Source organism: Ursus arctos, unplaced genomic scaffold, assembly GCF_023065955.2.
Source record: "Ursus arctos isolate Adak ecotype North America unplaced genomic scaffold, UrsArc2.0 scaffold_2, whole genome shotgun sequence".
NCBI classification, from domain to species: domain Eukaryota; kingdom Metazoa; phylum Chordata; class Mammalia; order Carnivora; family Ursidae; genus Ursus; species Ursus arctos.
In genome coordinates, this window is record NW_026622874.1 from 89659064 (window position 1) to 89676746 (window position 17683).

The following is a 17683-nucleotide window of genomic DNA, read 5'->3' on the forward strand; positions in this document are numbered from 1 at the left end:
CCCCAGCTTTCCGCCTTGGGCAGTGGGGGCCCTTGTTGCCTGGCATCTCTAGGCCCTGGCTAACAGTGGCCCCTTTCCATTTGCCACACCGTGGCTCTCCCAGGTGAGCAGGCCTCAGAGTCCGGCTCAGAACTCTTGTTTCTGAAATCCCACAAAGGCAGATGTCTTCCTTCTGTGGGCTGATAGGGGATTCCTGGGTGAGTTTGATTCCAGGATTCATCGACATCCCAGAGCATAATAAATAGATGGGTTCTTACCTTTATTTACCAACACCTCTCCCTCCCTCCCACCCCCCTCCACTCCCCCCTCCCTCCACTCCCCCTCCCATTTCTCTTTCATAGGCAGGGAAGCCCACGAGGAGATCAATATTACCTTTACCCTGCCTACAGCTTGGAGTTCAGACGACTGTGCCCTTCACGGTCACTGTGAGCAGGTGGTGTTCACCACCTGCATGACCCTCACAGCCAACCCTGGTGTGTTCCCCGTCACCGTGTAAGTGTTTTCCTGAGCCCGGTGGATGTGCGTCAGAAGCCCCATTTACCATGAGTATGACTGGGGCGCTGCGGACGCTCAGAACGCCCGCAGTAAGTTACTGTGTAGGACTGTCACGGCCAGACCTGTCTAAAGGGTTATTTAAGTTGAATTTGGAATCCTAAAGGTAGAACTTCTGCATGTAAGTATCAGAGAGTGAATGCTTCACAGGCCGTAAGCATCTGGTGTTGCTGCACGTTCTTAGGCTGCCTGTCCTGTTGGTAGAATCGTGTGACAGAAAAGAGAAATAAGAGCTAATCCTATGTCCAGGATGACTTGTAACGAAGCCTCCTGAAAGATGAAGTTTTATTCATCTCCGTTATTTGGAAAGAGTTATTTTTTACGTCGAGAGCATAAATGAATCTTATTTTCCACGAAACTGTTTCTGTTGCTGAAACATGCCTCACGTTTTTTGAGCAGCTATCCATGTTACCACTTGGCCTTTTAAGGTTTTTGTTTTGGGTTTTTTTTGCCTCCTTTCTCTGTAATGGCGATAACGATCTATAAATACACGAAATACACAAGATGTAGCCTATTTGAAAGAATTCTATGATGAATTCTTTTTAAATAAGAATAATTACGGGGGGGGGTGCCTGGGTGGTTCAGTTGGTTGAGCGTCCGACTCTTGATTTCGGCTCAGGTCATGATCTCAGGGTTGTGAGATTGAGCCCCATGTCGGGCTCTATGCTGGGCATCAAGTCTGTTTGAGATTTTCCCTCTGCCCCTCCCCAGGCGCGCGTGCGCATACTCTCTTTCTCTTAAAAAAAAAAAACAAAAAACCCACCAAAAACTCTGGAATTTATCTGTTTTAGATATTTGGAGGTTTATAGGACAAGATCAGATAAGTTAAATATTGTTTGCTGTTGGTTATATCTGATGAGAAGTTTGTGTATAAAACTTTCAGTCATGACTAACAATTTAGATAATTTGCGAAAATGGGCTTAAAAGGAGCAGGTCTCTCTTGGGCTACATCATGGGCAAGAGAACCATGGGTTGGTTGACTTGTGAAGGCAAAAATCTTAACAACCAGACTTCTAAATGTTGGATGCCTGTTTCTTATTCTGTTACGTGTTTGTTAAATTAAAAAAAAAAAATCTGTGAACTAAAAACATAATGGTCTTCATCTCCAAGAGATGTGTGTCTCTTATTTCTCTCTTCCACACATGTGGCTTTGCTCAGTGTTGTGCTGGGGCCGTGGGGGAGACCCAGGTGAAGGTCTCAGGCCACTGAGCCCGTGTCTTTCCCTCTCTTCCCCTGCAGACAGCCACCACACTGTGTTCCTGACACGTACAGCAACGCCACGCTCTGGTACAAGATCTTCACGACTGCCAGAGATGCCAACACCAAATATGCCCAGGATTACAATCCGTTCTGGTGTTACAAGGGGGCCATTGGCAAAGTGTACCATGCTTTAAACCCCAAGCTTACAGTTATTGTTCCTGACGTAAGTGAGAAAAATCGTGTGTGCGTCTGTCTGTCTGTCTATCTTCCTGCATCCGTGAACTGTTATGTAGGCCACCTTTACCTCCTTGGGTTAGCTTAGCCCGTGCCGTTCTAGATTTCCAGCTGGGCTGGGAGACTAGGTGCAGTAGTGGAGGCTTGGGAAAATGTGCCACCCTGTTAGTTACGAGAACTCTGCATCTGTTCTTTGTTTTCCGCTTTGATCCCCAGTGGTCGTATTTGTCAAGCAGCCGTCGTGTGCCTGACTCGTAGGGGTCACAGGGGATGCTGTCCCTTCTGCTCATTCACACGGCCGCTCAGGGAATAGTTGGTCAGTGTCAATATGAGCAGTAAATAGTCCGGGAAAATAGAAGTAAATCGGAAGAGATGAGTCTTTGGCTAGATATTGAGGCCTGGATAGGATTTTACTCAATAAGGAGGAAGGCACCCTAATCTGGACCAGTGGATGATGGGCTCGCTTAGCTTCCTGCTTAGACTTGAACCCACTTTTAACAGACTGCTCGGATTTTTGTAAATGTCCGTCCTTTTCTGTCGGTATATGATAGGTAGATTTCTTTTCTTCTTTCTTGATTGTTTTCTCTTTCTTCTACCAAGTTGTAGCAGTTGGTAGGCTGGGGGCCTGTGGGAGTGAGCAACGGAGATGAGGCTGGATGCTGGGCAGAGGCCAAGGTCCAGAAGGCCGTGGGTGCCTTGCTGAGGCACTTAGACTTTCTGCATTTGGGCTGTAGGGTCTTAGTAAAGCAGTGTGTGAGGAAGACTGGTCTGCCCACTCGATGATGTGTTTATGGGGTGGAGCCCAAGGCTGATGTTTCGAGGCCTGGAGGTGTGTGTGTCTGTGTGTAGGTGTGTGAAGGAAAAGGAATGGAAGCGTGGCTGAGACGCAGCTCCTGGCAGGCCTGGTGACTGACCACCTGTGGAAGGTCAGAGAGGAGTGAATCAAGGACTTGGAAAGTGAGAGCAAGACAAAGACAGAAGCTGCCCATGGGGAGAGGCCTTCTTGGTCGGGAATAGCGAGGAATTGGGAACACAGGCTTGGGCTGTCAGCCATATGACCTGAGGGCAGTCAGAGGAAGAGGATGGAAGAGAAGGTTAGAGGTTAGAGCCTCTGGGTCTCTGGGGCCTTCTGGGGAACGGGGGGCCTGGGGGCAAGGTGCTCTTGGGAGTGTGGGAGTGTAGAAGCCAGGTCAGGGGGCTGCCTTAGGAAGGAGTGGGTGGTCCCAGGGACACTGTCTTTACTTAGATCTAGTTTTACTAGTTTAGAAGAGAAAAAGAGAAACCTCTCTCCTTCCAGTTTAAGAATTAAAGTTGAGGCAAGTCTGGATGTTATGAACCCTGTTTCCAGAAACCTAGCATTAAAATCTTCCAGTAACTCAGTGCAGATGTTTCTGGTTTATTCTCTTTTATTCAGGATGACCGTTCATTAATAAATTTGCATCTCATGCACACCAGTTACTTCCTCTTCGTGATGGTGATAACAATGTTTTGCTATGCGGTTATCAAAGGCAGACCCAGCAAATTGCGTCAGAGCAATCCTGACTTTTGTCCCGAGAAGGTGAGCGGTGGATGGTGCGGCCCAGCAGTTTGCTGGAGATCTCTGTAGACAGAAAGTCCTGCTTAGTCCTTACTCCCATTATTGCTGGTGGCTCCTTTCCTCCAGAGAAATTAGGTCCTGTCTTTTTATCAGCAGTAGTCTGCCCTCAGCCTAAATCATGGTGTTGGATTTTCAGCCATACACCCACTTCTTAGCTGGTGAAAGGTACTGACTGGGAATTGTTCTCAAAGTCCCATGGGAGAGCAGGGGTCCCTGAAGGGCTGCTTCCCGTCTGTTTCTATCAGCTTGAGAAATCATCTCATAGAATCCTGATCATGGTTTCAAAACCGTTAACTCTGTCTCAGCATGGGGTTTCCGCTGGATCGGCCGCTTCCTGCAGGAGACTTTTTTAGATTTCTATTCATTCCCTGCTAAGTGAGATTTTTTTTTCCTTAGGGATTTAGTAATTCCTCTGCCCGATAGATGCATGCCGTTTAGCTCCCTGGTGTTCGGTTGGAGACCAGAACCCAGTGAGGGTGCTGGTGGGGCTGTGTTACCCGGACTTTGCTGTGTGACGGGATTGCTCATCTTGTTCTCTTCTAGGTGGCTTTGGCTGATGCCTAATCCCACAACTGCCCGTTTTCTAAGGGAGACTGAGAGAACCATAATCATTGCCTGCTGAAGCCAGCCTGGGCCTGGACACTCTGTGAATATGTTATCTTGCAATGTTGGGTTATTCCAGCCAAAGACATTTCAAGTGCCTGTAACTGATTTGTATATATTTATAAAGATCTATTCAGAAATTGGTCCAATGATGCACGTGCTTCGCACTGGGTGCAGCCGGAACCCTTCAGCCTCCCCTGTGGACTTGGCGGGATGTTCCTGAGCAGCGCGGGAGAGGCTTATGATCTCACTGCTGCCGAGCAGACCATGCTGTCTTCACCAAGGTCACAGGGGCATTTCATCGCTGGCGGGGTTGAGGTTTGCTTTGGTTCTTGTTTCAGCCCGATATGTACAGAATGTTCGAAACAGTCTGCACCTTCGATGTGATATTGCATTTCCAAAGCCACCAATCCATTTTGTGGATTTTACGTGTCTGTGGCTTAATAATCATGGTAACAACAATAATCCCTTTTTCTCCGTTTTGCTTGCAAGGAAACATGCCTATCTTTCTTAGTTTCTTGTTTTGTTTGTTTTTTTCTTTGAAAAGAAAAGTAAAATAGTCACATTTTAATACTACTCTAGTTAGGACAGACTTGTGCTTTTATCTTGAGTAAAAAGTTAACTATTGAAAAATCACCTACATGGTAAAGATCTAAGTTTCATTTTCCATATGGATAGTGAGGAACCTGGTCTTGTTTGAGTTGAGTTGGCACTGTCTTTTCCTCCTCTCTTGTCCCTTCCCTCCATTATAAAAGTTAAAGCAGCGTCCTCACTCAAAAGAGCTTAAAAATTAAGTAAATGGCTCTAGAGTAGAGTAGAAATTAGCTGTTCTGTTTTCTGGAATGCAGACGGCAGTATGGAAAGAGAAAGATAAGTCAGTCTAATAGTCGTGCAAGAGTTTCTGGTCTTTGAAGAGGGAGTGGATTTTCTTTCTTCCTTTTACTTATTGCCTATATTTTTATGCAGTGAACATATCTTCAGAAGGAAAATGGTAACTGGTAGATCAGTGACACGAAATGGTGCCTGTGGAATTGGAAGGAAGGCAGCTCTGATCTGCCGTGTATGAGGAAAACCAAAGCATTTTTCTTTCCTGGGGCATTTGGATGATCTAGACCCTTTCTCCCTTTTGCCTTCTAATCCATCTTCATGTAAAAAAAAAAAATTGTGTTCTCTTTTCTAGTCCTTTGTTACTTGTATTCTTACTGTTTTTTCGTAATAGCTCTTTGCCTTAATAACTCATTGTCATGCCTGACTTCTGTGTTCTCCCAAGCAATGTTGTAGAGCAGAAGGGCAATTGAAACCTTGGACGTGACTGTCAGCACTTCTTTCCCTCAACTTCAGGTCTGTAGTCTGTTCCAAATTTAGAATCAGTCGTGCAGTCTGAAATAATTGGGCCTAGAACACGTGATCCCAGGCATTCTCGAGTGGGAAACCATTGTGGGCTCTTACTGAAGATTGTTAAAGTAATCACTGTAGTAACTTAATATGTTAATATCCCTTTTTTTTTCTTTTTGGTACATTTCAAGCACAGTAATCATACTTGTCTATCCAGTTTTTTCATGAGTTGCTTACGTGATGCATGGCTAACCTGTTCATTTAGTTTTCTCTTTAGAGACTTTGAGACTTTTACGAGACAAGATGGAGAAAGAGCCATTTGGCTTGGCCTTTAGAAACATCAGTATCATTAAGACCAACAGATTTTAGGTTAAGCTGCTACTGAATTAATAAAATCCCAGTGGAGTTAGAGGGCGAGATTTATAACTGGCAGAGTACCATAAAAGGAGAAAGACAGGTGAAAAAGTGTATTTCACTGGTTTGTTCAATCCAGCTTGTTGCTAATATTAATTACCCTTGTTTTAATGACAGGGAATGGCTGGACTCTGTAGCCAGGGGAGGAAGGACTCTGTTAGGCATGAGGGAAGGAAGTGCCAAAAATGCCTGGACAGTATGACTTGTCATGAGGCCAGGACACACACTTTAAAATCCAGCATTCACTTTAGCAGGTAATTTCTCAAAGATCTTACGGAAACCCAGAGTCAGTCAGGCGTCTAAAGGAAGGCGGGGAAGAGGAGAGGCCGTGGACCTGGGTGAAGAGGTCCAGGAACCGAAGAGACGCCAGTGGAATCTCAGGAAGTCCAGAGTCCTGTTCCTATCCGGGCACTTGCAGACAAGGCCCGGTCCTCCGCCGCATCTCGCTGGGGGACGTCAGGATTAGAAGAGCATCCCCACACAGGGCCCAGGTGCCACTCCGAGGGACCCCGCGCAGGAGCCGTGGCGCGTTCTCAGGCATCTTGGACTGGAGGTCCAATCAGAGGTTAGCAACTTACTATTAAATGGTTGTTTCAGATCATATTGATCTCTTTCCTTTTTCCTTTTGTCCTTTCACTGTATGACTTGAATCAGTTTTGATTCTATTTGTAAGTTTTTCTCGTCACTAGGAGCCTGCGTTTCAGTTGCATTTTCTTTGGCAGTTTGTAGGGATTCAGCATGCTGGTTTTCAACCCTCCTGCAGGCACTGTGGGGTTACGAGGGCCAGCGGACCCATCTCACTTACCTTGCTGCATGGTGGTCAGTAGCTGATCTGTTATGGCATTCACTCCCAGATTAATTTTCTGTGTTTGAAATATGTGCATATGTGCTTTACAGAATAAAACCTCTGAATTTATTTGCCATGTCTCCCGTTTCCTGCCATCTGATGGGTGTTTTCTAAGGGAAGAACATCTGCGCGAAGTAATTGAGGGTGTTTTGCAAGCTGTTCTCTCCACGCGTCACCCACCCTCAGGATGTGGGGGGGGCCGCGTTTCCTACTCGCCGGCCTCAGCAAGCACCCGAGGGCACGAAACCTCTTCTAGTGCAGCGGACCAGCAGGTCCTCACAGACGTGGCCCAGATCCTGCCCAGAAGTAGGTAAAGTAAGGAATACAGACCACTAGGGAGCATTTGAGTAGGTGTGGGCATTTGAAGACCCCCTTTTCCTGCTCTAGAGCTCCCACACGTGCTAGGCTTCCTTCGCCAGGGCGCTGCATCCTCTGCAGTTCTTCGTAAAGGGAGATCATGTTCACTAACGTGAATTCTCCCCTCTTCCAGGGGCAGAGGCTCTGGATTCTCCTCCCTCCCCGGCAGGTGCCAGGGTCAGAGAGGTGAGCTTCTAGGCACTCCGTGGGACAGGACACCTCCACAGGCCCGTTTGTTTCCACCTCCTCCACCTTTCCGGCCTTCTCTCTCCCCCAGGTCGAGCGCTGTACTCAGGACACTGCTCCTGCCTCCCTGTCCTCTGAGAGCCGCGTGCTCTGCTGCTTGGTCACAGCGCACAGAAAGAGCAGAATGAACCCACAGACCAGGGGAGTGGGGTGGAGTCTGGTCAAGGTCTTTGTGAACTTGCTCAAAGAAACTTCTCTCCCTCTGAGAGAGCCTTTTTCTCTATCTCTTCCCCTCTGAAGACTCCAGACTCCTCCTCCCGTGCCCGTTGTGGACGAAGGGTGACCTAGAGTGGTTTAGCCGTTGTAAGAACAGACGGCAGGTGTAGTGCTGTGTCCAAGGGGCCGGGGGGGTTGGCTTTTGCTTTTGGTTTTATGCAGATGCTTCCCTCCAAACTCTTGCTCAGTGAGTAACAACTATTCCTGGGGTTTCTCTGAAATGCCATCCCTGTTCCAGGAACTAGAGGGCCAGCGGCGCCTGGGCAAAATACTTAATCCTTTCGGCACTTCCGTCTCATTGGCGAGACAGCTCATAAACAAGTATTTATAATCTCGTGGCAGATCGTGATGAGATACGGAGGCTTGCGGGGTAGAAGATAATGGTCGTGAGACTTCGGGGTGGTCGCATGCGGATGGCCCTTGGAAGAGGTGCAGTTTGAACACACCCGGAAATGGGGCCGTGGGATGCGGAGGGCGGTGCTCAGAGGCTGCGCTCCAGGGGCCCTGGCTCCTTGCTGGGTGGAGAAGGGGAGGCCTGCAGGGACTCCTGCCCCCTCCCGAGGACAGGATTCCTCTGGGCTGCTGCTAGAGTGGCCCCGCGGGGCTGGCCTGCCAGAGGCCGTGCAGGGACATGCTGCAGGAAGAGAGTTCTCAGCCCAGAAGTCCAGGGTGGCAGGGACGAGCCCCGGCTCCAGCCCCCACATGCCGGGTAGCCCTGGCTGAGTGGCCTCACCTCGGTGCTGCCTACGCCGTGCCTGCTTCTCCCTCATCAAGGATGGGAACCGATGCCCGAAAGGAAGTTACATAATTGAACATCATGACACACAGTGATATTTTTAAATTTTCGTTTCTTCTATTTAATTTGAAAACGGAGCTTGACCACTAAATTGATTACACAGCCAACTAATGGAAGGCAGCCTGCAGTTCCAAAACTACCGACCTGGATAATTTATGAGAGCCCTTACGGCAGAGAGATTGCAGAGTCTGAACTCCACGATTCTAGCTAGCAAGAATTCATTTTGCCGTTTTGAGAAAGCTGCAATCTCTCTGGTCTCAGAACTTGGGAGCCTGACATCTTGAAATTACATTGACCACACCTTCATTATAAAGATGAAGTAGCTATTAATCTAAAAAATAATTTAAAAAAATACAAAGGCGGGGGGCTCCTGGGTGGCTCAGTCAGTTACAAGTCTGCCTTCGGCTCAGGGCATGTCCCAGGGTCCCAGGATCGAGTCCTGCATCGGGCTCCCTGCTTGGCAGGGAGTCTGCTTCTCACTCTCCCTCTGCCTCTCCCATTGCTTGTGCTCTCTCTCTCAAATAAATAAAATCTTAAAAAAAAAAATCTAGAGGCACACAGAAGGGGCTAGGGAAGGTACTTCCAGTGAAAACCTTTGTACCCTGAGGTTGTCTTGGAGACATCATTCCCCTGCCCCTTGATCTCCAGCCTGGCTCTTGGATCACCTCCTGAATCTGAAAGACTTCCTTCCCAGAGACACCTGACTGTCCGTCTTCTGTCCCTGTCCTTCTACCCTGCAGCACATCCATGACTGTGTGACTGGTTCACGTGCGTCATCCGTGCACAAGCGGGGTGGTCCATCTCCTTGGCACGGGGATTCCCATGCGGGCTCACGTGATGAACACTGCAGCCATCTGCTACCTGACCTGGGACCCCTTACTTTCCCTCTGGTCCAGGGCACCCGTTCCAGGCTCGGTCTGGCTGCTTTCCTGCCCTAGCACTGCCCAGGGGCCACTCATGCTGGGGCAGCTGCTGGCCACCTGTGGGCACGCTGATGAGCGGAATCAGGGTCGCACTTGGGCAGCAGGGACCCCATGGCTTTCACAAGCGCCTTGAGCTCAACCCGATCAGTCCTAACCTTTACTTTTTATAAATTTTACTATCCTGAAAAGAGAGAGATCATATCTTTTACCAACATGTAACTTAAAAAAAGAGGACTAACTGAAATATAAATAAAAGGGAAGCAACATGTAATGAACTCGGGTGCATTTTAAGTAAAGGTCTGGGCATGGCTACCCTGGAAGTGATGACAGTGGGATTCGATCTTGTGCCTGTGGGAGAGAGGATGGCCGTGCGCGGAGAGTGACAGGCGAGCTTCAGATGGGCCACTCCGACTCCTGCGGCAGGGCTGGAGATGGGATTTTTGTTCGATTTCCCAACAAAACAAAGTACACTTTTCCCTCAGTTTAGTTGCGTTCCTAGAAAGTACAGCATGTGTCTAAAAAATATTTCTGCAAAATGGAGTTAGGTTCCAGGCTCAAATGATTGTAAACATGTTTCATCCCTACATGAAGGGTGGATCAGACACCGGCAGGCTTGTGAAATGTGATAGGACTTTGCACTGTCCTGTGGATGGCCTCCGTGTCCGAGGAGAGGGCCCCTGTCATTGTGATAACCAGAAACCTCCCCTAAACAGAGTGTCCCCTAGGGGTGGCATCACCTTGTTGACAACCAGGGCCCTGGCGTATTAACCCCGTGCATTCTGCCCCAGACTGAAATCTCCCCGATGCCTCGGCTTTTGGCTTCCAGCCAACCCTGGGCCCTTAGAACTGCTGTCATTCCCTGGCGTCTACGGTCCAGGTCCACCAGCCTGTGATCTCTGCCTCTTCCCGGTTTGCCTGACTGTGGCCCACACATCAAGGTGATGCCGTGGGCTGGAGAGAGGTAATGCCTGGTCCCTAGTCCTCCAAGATGAAGAGGTTGGTCCAGGAGGGCAGTCCTGTGATTTGCCTCCTGCCTCGAAGATGTCCATCCGGCTACTTGTGAAAGCCAAGATTCCACTCAGGCAGGGCATTGGGAGGGCGGAGCAAGTGGTGTACTTCCTGTCCCCATCCCTCGCCCTGTATGCACCCCCACCCCCCCACCTAGCCCCAGTGCACAGAATACCAGGAGAGCAAGAAAAGGGAGTAACTGATCTTAACCCACATTCATGTATGTACGTTTTTGCCATACCCATACCCAGATAGAAAAATGAGCTGTAGGTCTAGCATGTGAGAAATTTGCCCGTGGGGTGTCTAGGTGGCTCAGTTGGTTAAGCAGTTGCCTTCGGCTTTGGTCATGATCTCGGGGTCCTGGAATGGAGCCCCGAGTCGGGTTCCTTGTTCAGCAAGGAGTCTGCTTGTCTACCCCTCCCTGTGCTCTCCCCCAGCTTGTGCACGCACGCTCTCTCTCAAAGTCTTAAAAAATTTTGCCCATAAAGTTGCTGGTGCAACAGAAACATGCTGTATATTGGACCGTGGGGGAAGGGGTTGGCTGATGTGTGGGGTAGAAATACTGTGAACGGGAAGCTTGTCAGAAATACACGGTGGAAAACCAAGAATTGGGCTAGAACTGCACAAGACCTGGAGAATGCGGGCTCTGCATCTCTTAGTGATAATGATGTTAGAGATTGGGGCCTGGGTTGGACTCTGGAAAAATGAGATGTCAAAAATCTAAGCAAGACAGGCAAAGCAAAGAAAATCTTTGAGGTGGTCTGCCCAGAATCTGAACGTATTGGCAGCCAATGGATGAAGGAAGATGTGTGGGTGGGGTTGTGTGTGGTTTTTAGATGGGGACCCTCCAAGGTACATCTTTGTGTATCTTTAGCCCCCACACCATAAGCCTGCGACACGCATACTTTATTTAGAGCAAGTGATTGTGCGTATCCCTCTGGTAGCCCATTCTAGTGACCAGGTCACGGACAGATAATAGCCTACAAGGAAGCAGGAGAACATAACGGTTAGGAGGTTGGGTTTAGGATCTGTTGCCTAATTGGCATTGTCTGGGTTCCAGTTCTGGCACTGCCACTTTACTCTTGGTAGCCTTGGGCAAATCTCATTTGTACTCTGCGTCCGTTTCCTCATCTGTAAAAATAATGATTGACAATAGTATTTATTACCTGGGGCTCCTGAGAGGATTCAGTGAGTTGAAATACGTGGAGCTTGAAGATGATAAATGTTAGCTGTAATTGTGAAGACCTGGAGTCAACCTGCTTACCTTATTCCCTGTCCATGCAGGGACTATGGCGGGGCTGCAGGACAGCTCTTGGGGTACAGGGAGAAGTCGGTGGAGGCAGGACCAGAGCTGAGCCCATAAGCCCTGCCTCTTGTTCTCATCACACCCTCACTACTTTAGTCCCTGGAAATGTTAAAGGTCCGATTCCACAGTCCAGTGCCACAGAGATTTGCTCTGTTTTCCAGATCACACTATGGATGGATGACGTTTCTCATGACTTCTCTGACTGGAGATGCGGAGGACTAGGACGTCACCCATCTGGAGTCATGAGTCCCTCCTGATAGAGCAGGTACTCCAGGTTGGGGCACAGGAGTGGTATCAGGCTGCAGGGCGCAGTCTGCTGGTTATATAATGAGTTCTGGTCCTGCAAGTTCAGCCCCAAAGCACATGACACGGGACAGGAGCCGAGAGCGTTTGGGACTTGCCCAAACCCCCGTGGCAGAGTCCCCAGCTGGTACGGTGGCATTCATACTAACATGGGATCCCAGTGCAAGAGTATCCCAGAGACCGGTGGGACTTTATCTCTCACCTCTAGTGGTAATGAATTTTACCGCACGCATTGGATATGAATTTGCTTAGGATACATGCATGACTCATTAACCTAACAACACACACGAAATCCAGCGGGTCAAAATGCCTTGACAATGGGATGACATCATGGTGTCCGTTAGCTAATATCTCAAGCCACATGAGTGGTTTAGGGTGAGAGTCATTGCTCAGAATTTGTCAGTCTCTATTTCAAACTGTGCTTATTAATTGGGCATTATTTTCTGGATGACTTTTTGTCAGAGCTATGGAAAGCATCGTTGTATTGAGCTCTTAATGGAACTTCAGAGAGACCTCCCGGTAGTAGGAGAAGGAGTTGGCTCCTCCATCATCTGTCATTTGCTTGTACTTAAGTATTATTTTCAAAGAGTCTTTTTAACCCATTTGTCCATGTTGTGGGTGTTAGTTTTAAACCAGTTAACGGGAAGTCATGACTCCCCTTAATGGTGTCCATATACACTGCAGTACCTCTTGATAAGCTGGAGGTGGATGAAGTGTGAGGGCCCTTCCCTCAAGGCAGCCTGCAGGAGTGTGCACCCCACACGTGACACATGTCCGTCCAACTCACAGTCCAAGGGAGGGTGATGATGTCGACTTGTATAGTTAATCCGGGTGGAGCCTCATTTCAATCTAGTTTTTAGAGAAAAGTTAGGAATTGACTGGTGCCATCCCATTGTCTGAGTTGTGTGTACCCCATTCTGGAGAGTACTGGTTCTAGACTGTGTTGGGACCTCTCAGTAGAAAGCCTAAAAATTTTTGAGCCTTTCCTCACCAGCAGAGGGAGATCTGCATTTGAATGGAGCGCTTCACTTAAGGAAGGCTGATTCATCCGTTGGCGCTGTAGCTGGTGGGGGTAGTCTGGATCCCAGCTGGATCCCAGGGTATGTCCAGGGCTGAAAGGTTCAGTCATGGGTATCTCTGGCAAAGTGTTAGGCAAGTACAAAACAGGACAAAACTGGCAAAACCAACTATTTCAGGGCTTTGGAAGTTGACCGAAGGCAAATAAACAAAAAGTTGAGAAGCATCTATTTATGGAAAACCTGAACTTTTGGAAAGAGCAGTGGGGGTCTTGCCTGGAGCTGTTTCCATTTCCTCTCCCAGTCCCCAACTTACAATGCTGCCATGCTGAAGGTGTCTTTGAAAACTAGCAGTTTCATTGTTGGGTTTGCTTTGGAGGAGAGGGAGAACACCCATGCTCAATGGCATTGTCAGTAAAAGTAGCAAGCCCGGTAGGAAATGAAAGCCCATAGCTTTGGTAGCCTGAGGTTGCAGACCTACTTGGGGCAGCTGGCAGTCCAGTGGGCTATATAGAAATTTACCAGGGATATCCCAGAAAACAGAGAACCAGAGAGGGCTGATCAAGCTTTCCACACATCCCTGCTTCAGTGGGAGGTTGTGACCCAAGAAGGCTCAAGCTCTGTGGTAGAGAGTAAAAGCTGGGAGAGACTTGAAAACAGACCACATTTTGACTAGGCTCCCCCACTGGCCCCCAGGTCTATTGGCAAGGGACGAAAGCCTCACTGGGTCAGGTGTTTGAACAGAATCTCTAACCAGTCATTACCTGACCCCCCTACTAGACAGACTCAGGGACAATTTCTAAGCAGATTTTATTTTACAAAAAAATGAAAATATAAATTAAAAAGCTGAGTAGAGACATCATGAGTTGTGTACCACGGTGGGGGGGGGGGAGGTGGATTCCAAAGGTTGAGTCTAGGCAACTTACTAAAAATAAAACAACAAACTTCAAAGGAAAAAAATCGGGGTCCACAGTGGCTAGAATATGTAAAATGTCTGGTGTTCGGGGCCTCCTGGATGGCTCAGTCGGTTAAACATCTGCTTTTGGCTCAGGTCATGATCCCAGGGTCCTGGTCACTGGGGAGCCTGCTTCTCCCTCTGCCCTTCCCCCTGCTGATTCTCTCTTTCTCTCTCTGTCTCTCAAATAAATAAATAAAATCTTCAAAGAAATGTCTGGTGTTCAACAAAAAATGGAAACCAAAATGAAAAATACAGTAGCATTTACAACCACTTAAACTTAGGTATGAACCTAACAAAGCATATATGGAGCTGATGAAAGAAATTAAAGCCAAGTAAATAGGCATATGGGGCTCATGACTGAAAGACTCATAGTAAAGATGTCAGTGCTTGCCAAATTGATTTAAAGATTTAATGCAGTCCTTTCAAAATGCCAGCAAGGATTCAAAATGCTAGACATAGATAAGCTTATTATAAAATTTTTAAGAAAAGGCATAGGTTCTAGAATATCTAAAATAATCTTTTTAAAAAAGATTTATTTTAGAGAGCGGGTGTGCATGTGTGAGTGAAGGGAAGGGCAGAGGCAAGGGGAGAGGGAGAATCTCAAGCAGACGTCCCCGAGTGCAGAGCCGGAGGTGGGACTTGATCTTGACTCGAGCTAAAACCAAGAGTCAGATGCTCAACCAAGTGCCACTGAGGCACCCCTAAAACATCTTAAAGTAGAATAAAAGGGGTAGAATCACTGTGCCCAATATTAAGGCTTACTCGATAGCTATGGAAACAGCATAGTACTGGTGAGAGGACAGATGCAGGGATCAGAAGCAGAACAGGAAGCCCAGAAATAGACCCACACAAGTACGCCCATTGGATTTTTTTTTTTTTTTTTTTAACAAATGTGCAAGAAACAAATCAGCGAAGGAAAGATAGTCCTTTCAACAAACGGTGCTGGAGCAACTGGACATTCATAGAAAAAAAGATGAACCTTGGCCTAAGTCCCACGTGTCATGCAAAAATTAGCTTAAAATGGATCATGGACTTAAGTACAAAATGTAAAGCTATAAAACTTTAGAAAAACCGTGGGAGAGAATCAGGATCTAGGGCTTGGCAACAAATCCTGAGACATGACCCCACACATAATCCATAAAAGGAAAAGTTGACAAGTTGAACTTCATCATAGCGTAAAACTCTTGGTGCATGAAAGACACTGTTAAAAGGATGAAAAGACAAGCTACAGACTTGGAGAAAATATTTGCAAACCACATACCCAACAAAGAACTATGGTGGAGAATATGTCAAGAACTCTCAAAACTCAACAATAGAAACACTAAACAGCAATTCAATTAGAAAATGCGCAGAAGATATGAGCAGATATTTCACTGAAGAGATTTCAAATCAGCAAATAGAAAGATGGTTAACATCTTTAGCCATTAGGGAAATGCAAATTAAATCCATAACAAGGTTTCATTACAGACCTATCTGAATTGTGAATGAATGAATGGTGACAACATCAAATGCTGATAAGAGCAAAGAGAGACTGAATTACTCATACATTGCAGGTGGGAATGTACAATTGTACACCCACTCTGGAAAACTGGAATTTTTTATGAAACTATTAGCATGCAACTAACCATACAATCCAGAAATTGTACTTTGGGGCATTTATCCCAGAGAAATGAAAAATATATGTTTACACAAAAACCTGTACATGAATGTTGTCAGCAGCTTTATTCGTAATAACCCCAAACTGGAAATGACCTCAGATGTCCTTCAATGGGTAAATGGTTAAAAAAAATTGTGTATCGCTCTGGGCTGCTGTAATAAATTACCGTAGACTGGGTGGCTTACAAACAACAGATGTATCTCTCAACAGTTCTAAAGACTGAGAAGTCCAAGATCCAGCCTCCAGCAGATTTGATGTCTGGTGAGGGCCTGCTCCCTAGTTCACGGGCAGTCATCTTGCTGTGTCCTCACATGACAGACAGGCAAAGAAACTCTCTGGAGTCTCTTTTATAAAGGCACTAATCCCATTCTCGAGGATTCTGCCCTCATGACCAAATCACTTCCCAAGGACCCCACCTCTAAATACCATCATAGGGTATTATACCATCCTAGGTTTCAACATGAATTTCGAGGCAACACAAAAATCCAGGCTGTGTCACTGTGGTTCATTCATATCACGAAACCCTACTCAGGAATAAGAACAATCAATTGGGGCGCCTGGGTGGCGCAGTCGTTAAGCGTCTGCCTTCGGCTCAGGGCGTGATCCCGGCGTTCTGGGATCGAGCCCCACATCAGGCTCCTCTGCTGGGAGCCTGCTTCTTCCTCTCCCACTTCCCCTGCTTGTGTTCCCTCTCTCGCTGGCTGTCTCTCTCTCTGTCAAATAAATAAAATCTTAAAAAAAAAAAAAAGCAATCAAGACACGCAACGACTGGGGTAAATTTCAAAGGCCGTATGCGAAGTAAAAGATGCCAGTCTTAAAGGGTCACATACTATATGATTCCTCTTATATAACTTTGTCGAAATGACAATTACAGAATTAGAAAACATTTCTTCGTAGTTTCCAGGAGTGAAGGAGGGAGGGTGGTGGGTGTGGGTGTGGCTATAAAAGGACAACAGGAGGGATCCTTCTGATGGAACTGTTCTGGATTTTCACCATCAATGTCAATATCCTGGTGGTGACACTATACTGTAGTTCTTCAAGGTATTAACTACTGGGGAAAACTGGACGAAGGGCTCATGACATCTCTATTATTTCTTAAAACCGCATGTGAATCTATAATTACCTGAAAGTAAAAATATTGATTAAAAAATCTGAGCAAAGACATCAGTCTCCTTCACACTATGGAGGAAGATACATTTCACAGATTAACCTCAGCAAGTTACTAAAAACAAACAATAGCAACTCTCAGGGAAAATTCAGAATCCCAAGTTGCTACAGTATATCATGCAAAATGTCCAGTTCTCAACAAAAAAGTATGAGGTGTGTGTGCAAACACAATAAAATACATATTTGGTGAAAAACAGTCAACAGAAGCTGTCTCTAAGTGGACCAGATGTGGGATTTAGCAGACAAAGGCTTCAGAGCAGCTATTATAAACACACTCAGAGAATTAAAAGAAAATACAATCGAAGAATTGAAGCAAAATATGATTAACAACTAAAAAACAGGGATTCTCAACAAAAGCAATAAAAAATATGACAAAGAACCAAGTGAAAATTCTACTTGAAAACCAATAACTCGATGAAATATTTACTACATGGTCTTAACAGTAGATTTGAGATGTAGAAGATTCAGTGAACTTGAACATAGATCATAAAAGCTACCCAATCCTGAGCACTAGAGAGGGGGAAAAACCCAGAAACGACTGGATTGAAGAAAAATGAACAGAGCCTCAAGACCTGTGCTGGGTTAGTCAGACCTGTCAGTATGAACTCATGTTTGCCTTGATATATGCAGATGGGGCGGAAAGAATTACAGGTGTGTGGACACATACGGGTTAGAATACATATATACATTTCCAAACTCTGTCCACCGAGAGGGCCTTGAAGCTGAAGCACTCCCGTAGCATAAGCGCGCCTAGTACCCAGATCTCAGGTTCTAAATACCATTCTCCAGTAAAAGAGACTGAGGCTCCTTGGGAGAGTGGCTGATTCTAGGACCGGGGCAGGGTTCTGGTCCCAAATAATAGGTGTAGATGCCCTCTGCCCCCTTCTGGGAGGTGGAGCTTGAATATGGTCTGGGCTGAGTGATCCACTTCCGAAGAAGAGAGAAAAG

The 17683-nt window shown here is 46.7% G+C and overlaps 1 protein-coding gene across 3 annotated transcripts in view; it reads left to right on the forward strand.

Moving 5' to 3' along the window:
• The window catches only part of TMEM248 (transmembrane protein 248), a 40856-nt gene extending 24540 nt beyond the window's left edge, over positions 1–16316 (forward strand). For 2 of the 3 annotated variants that reach the window (XM_026515936.4, XM_048224508.2), the window contains exons 4-7: positions 342–492; positions 1792–1975; positions 3401–3544; positions 4127–6851. In XM_026515936.4, coding sequence (XP_026371721.1) covers positions 342–492; positions 1792–1975; positions 3401–3544; positions 4127–4147 — 500 coding nt within the window. In that variant the 3' untranslated portion in view covers positions 4148–6851. Of the gene's footprint in view, positions 1–341; positions 493–1791; positions 1976–3400; positions 3545–4126; positions 6852–11795 lie in introns of those variants that run through there. The other variant, XR_007191222.2, reaches the window with a different exon arrangement.
• Positions 16317–17683: the final 1367 nt, after the last annotated feature.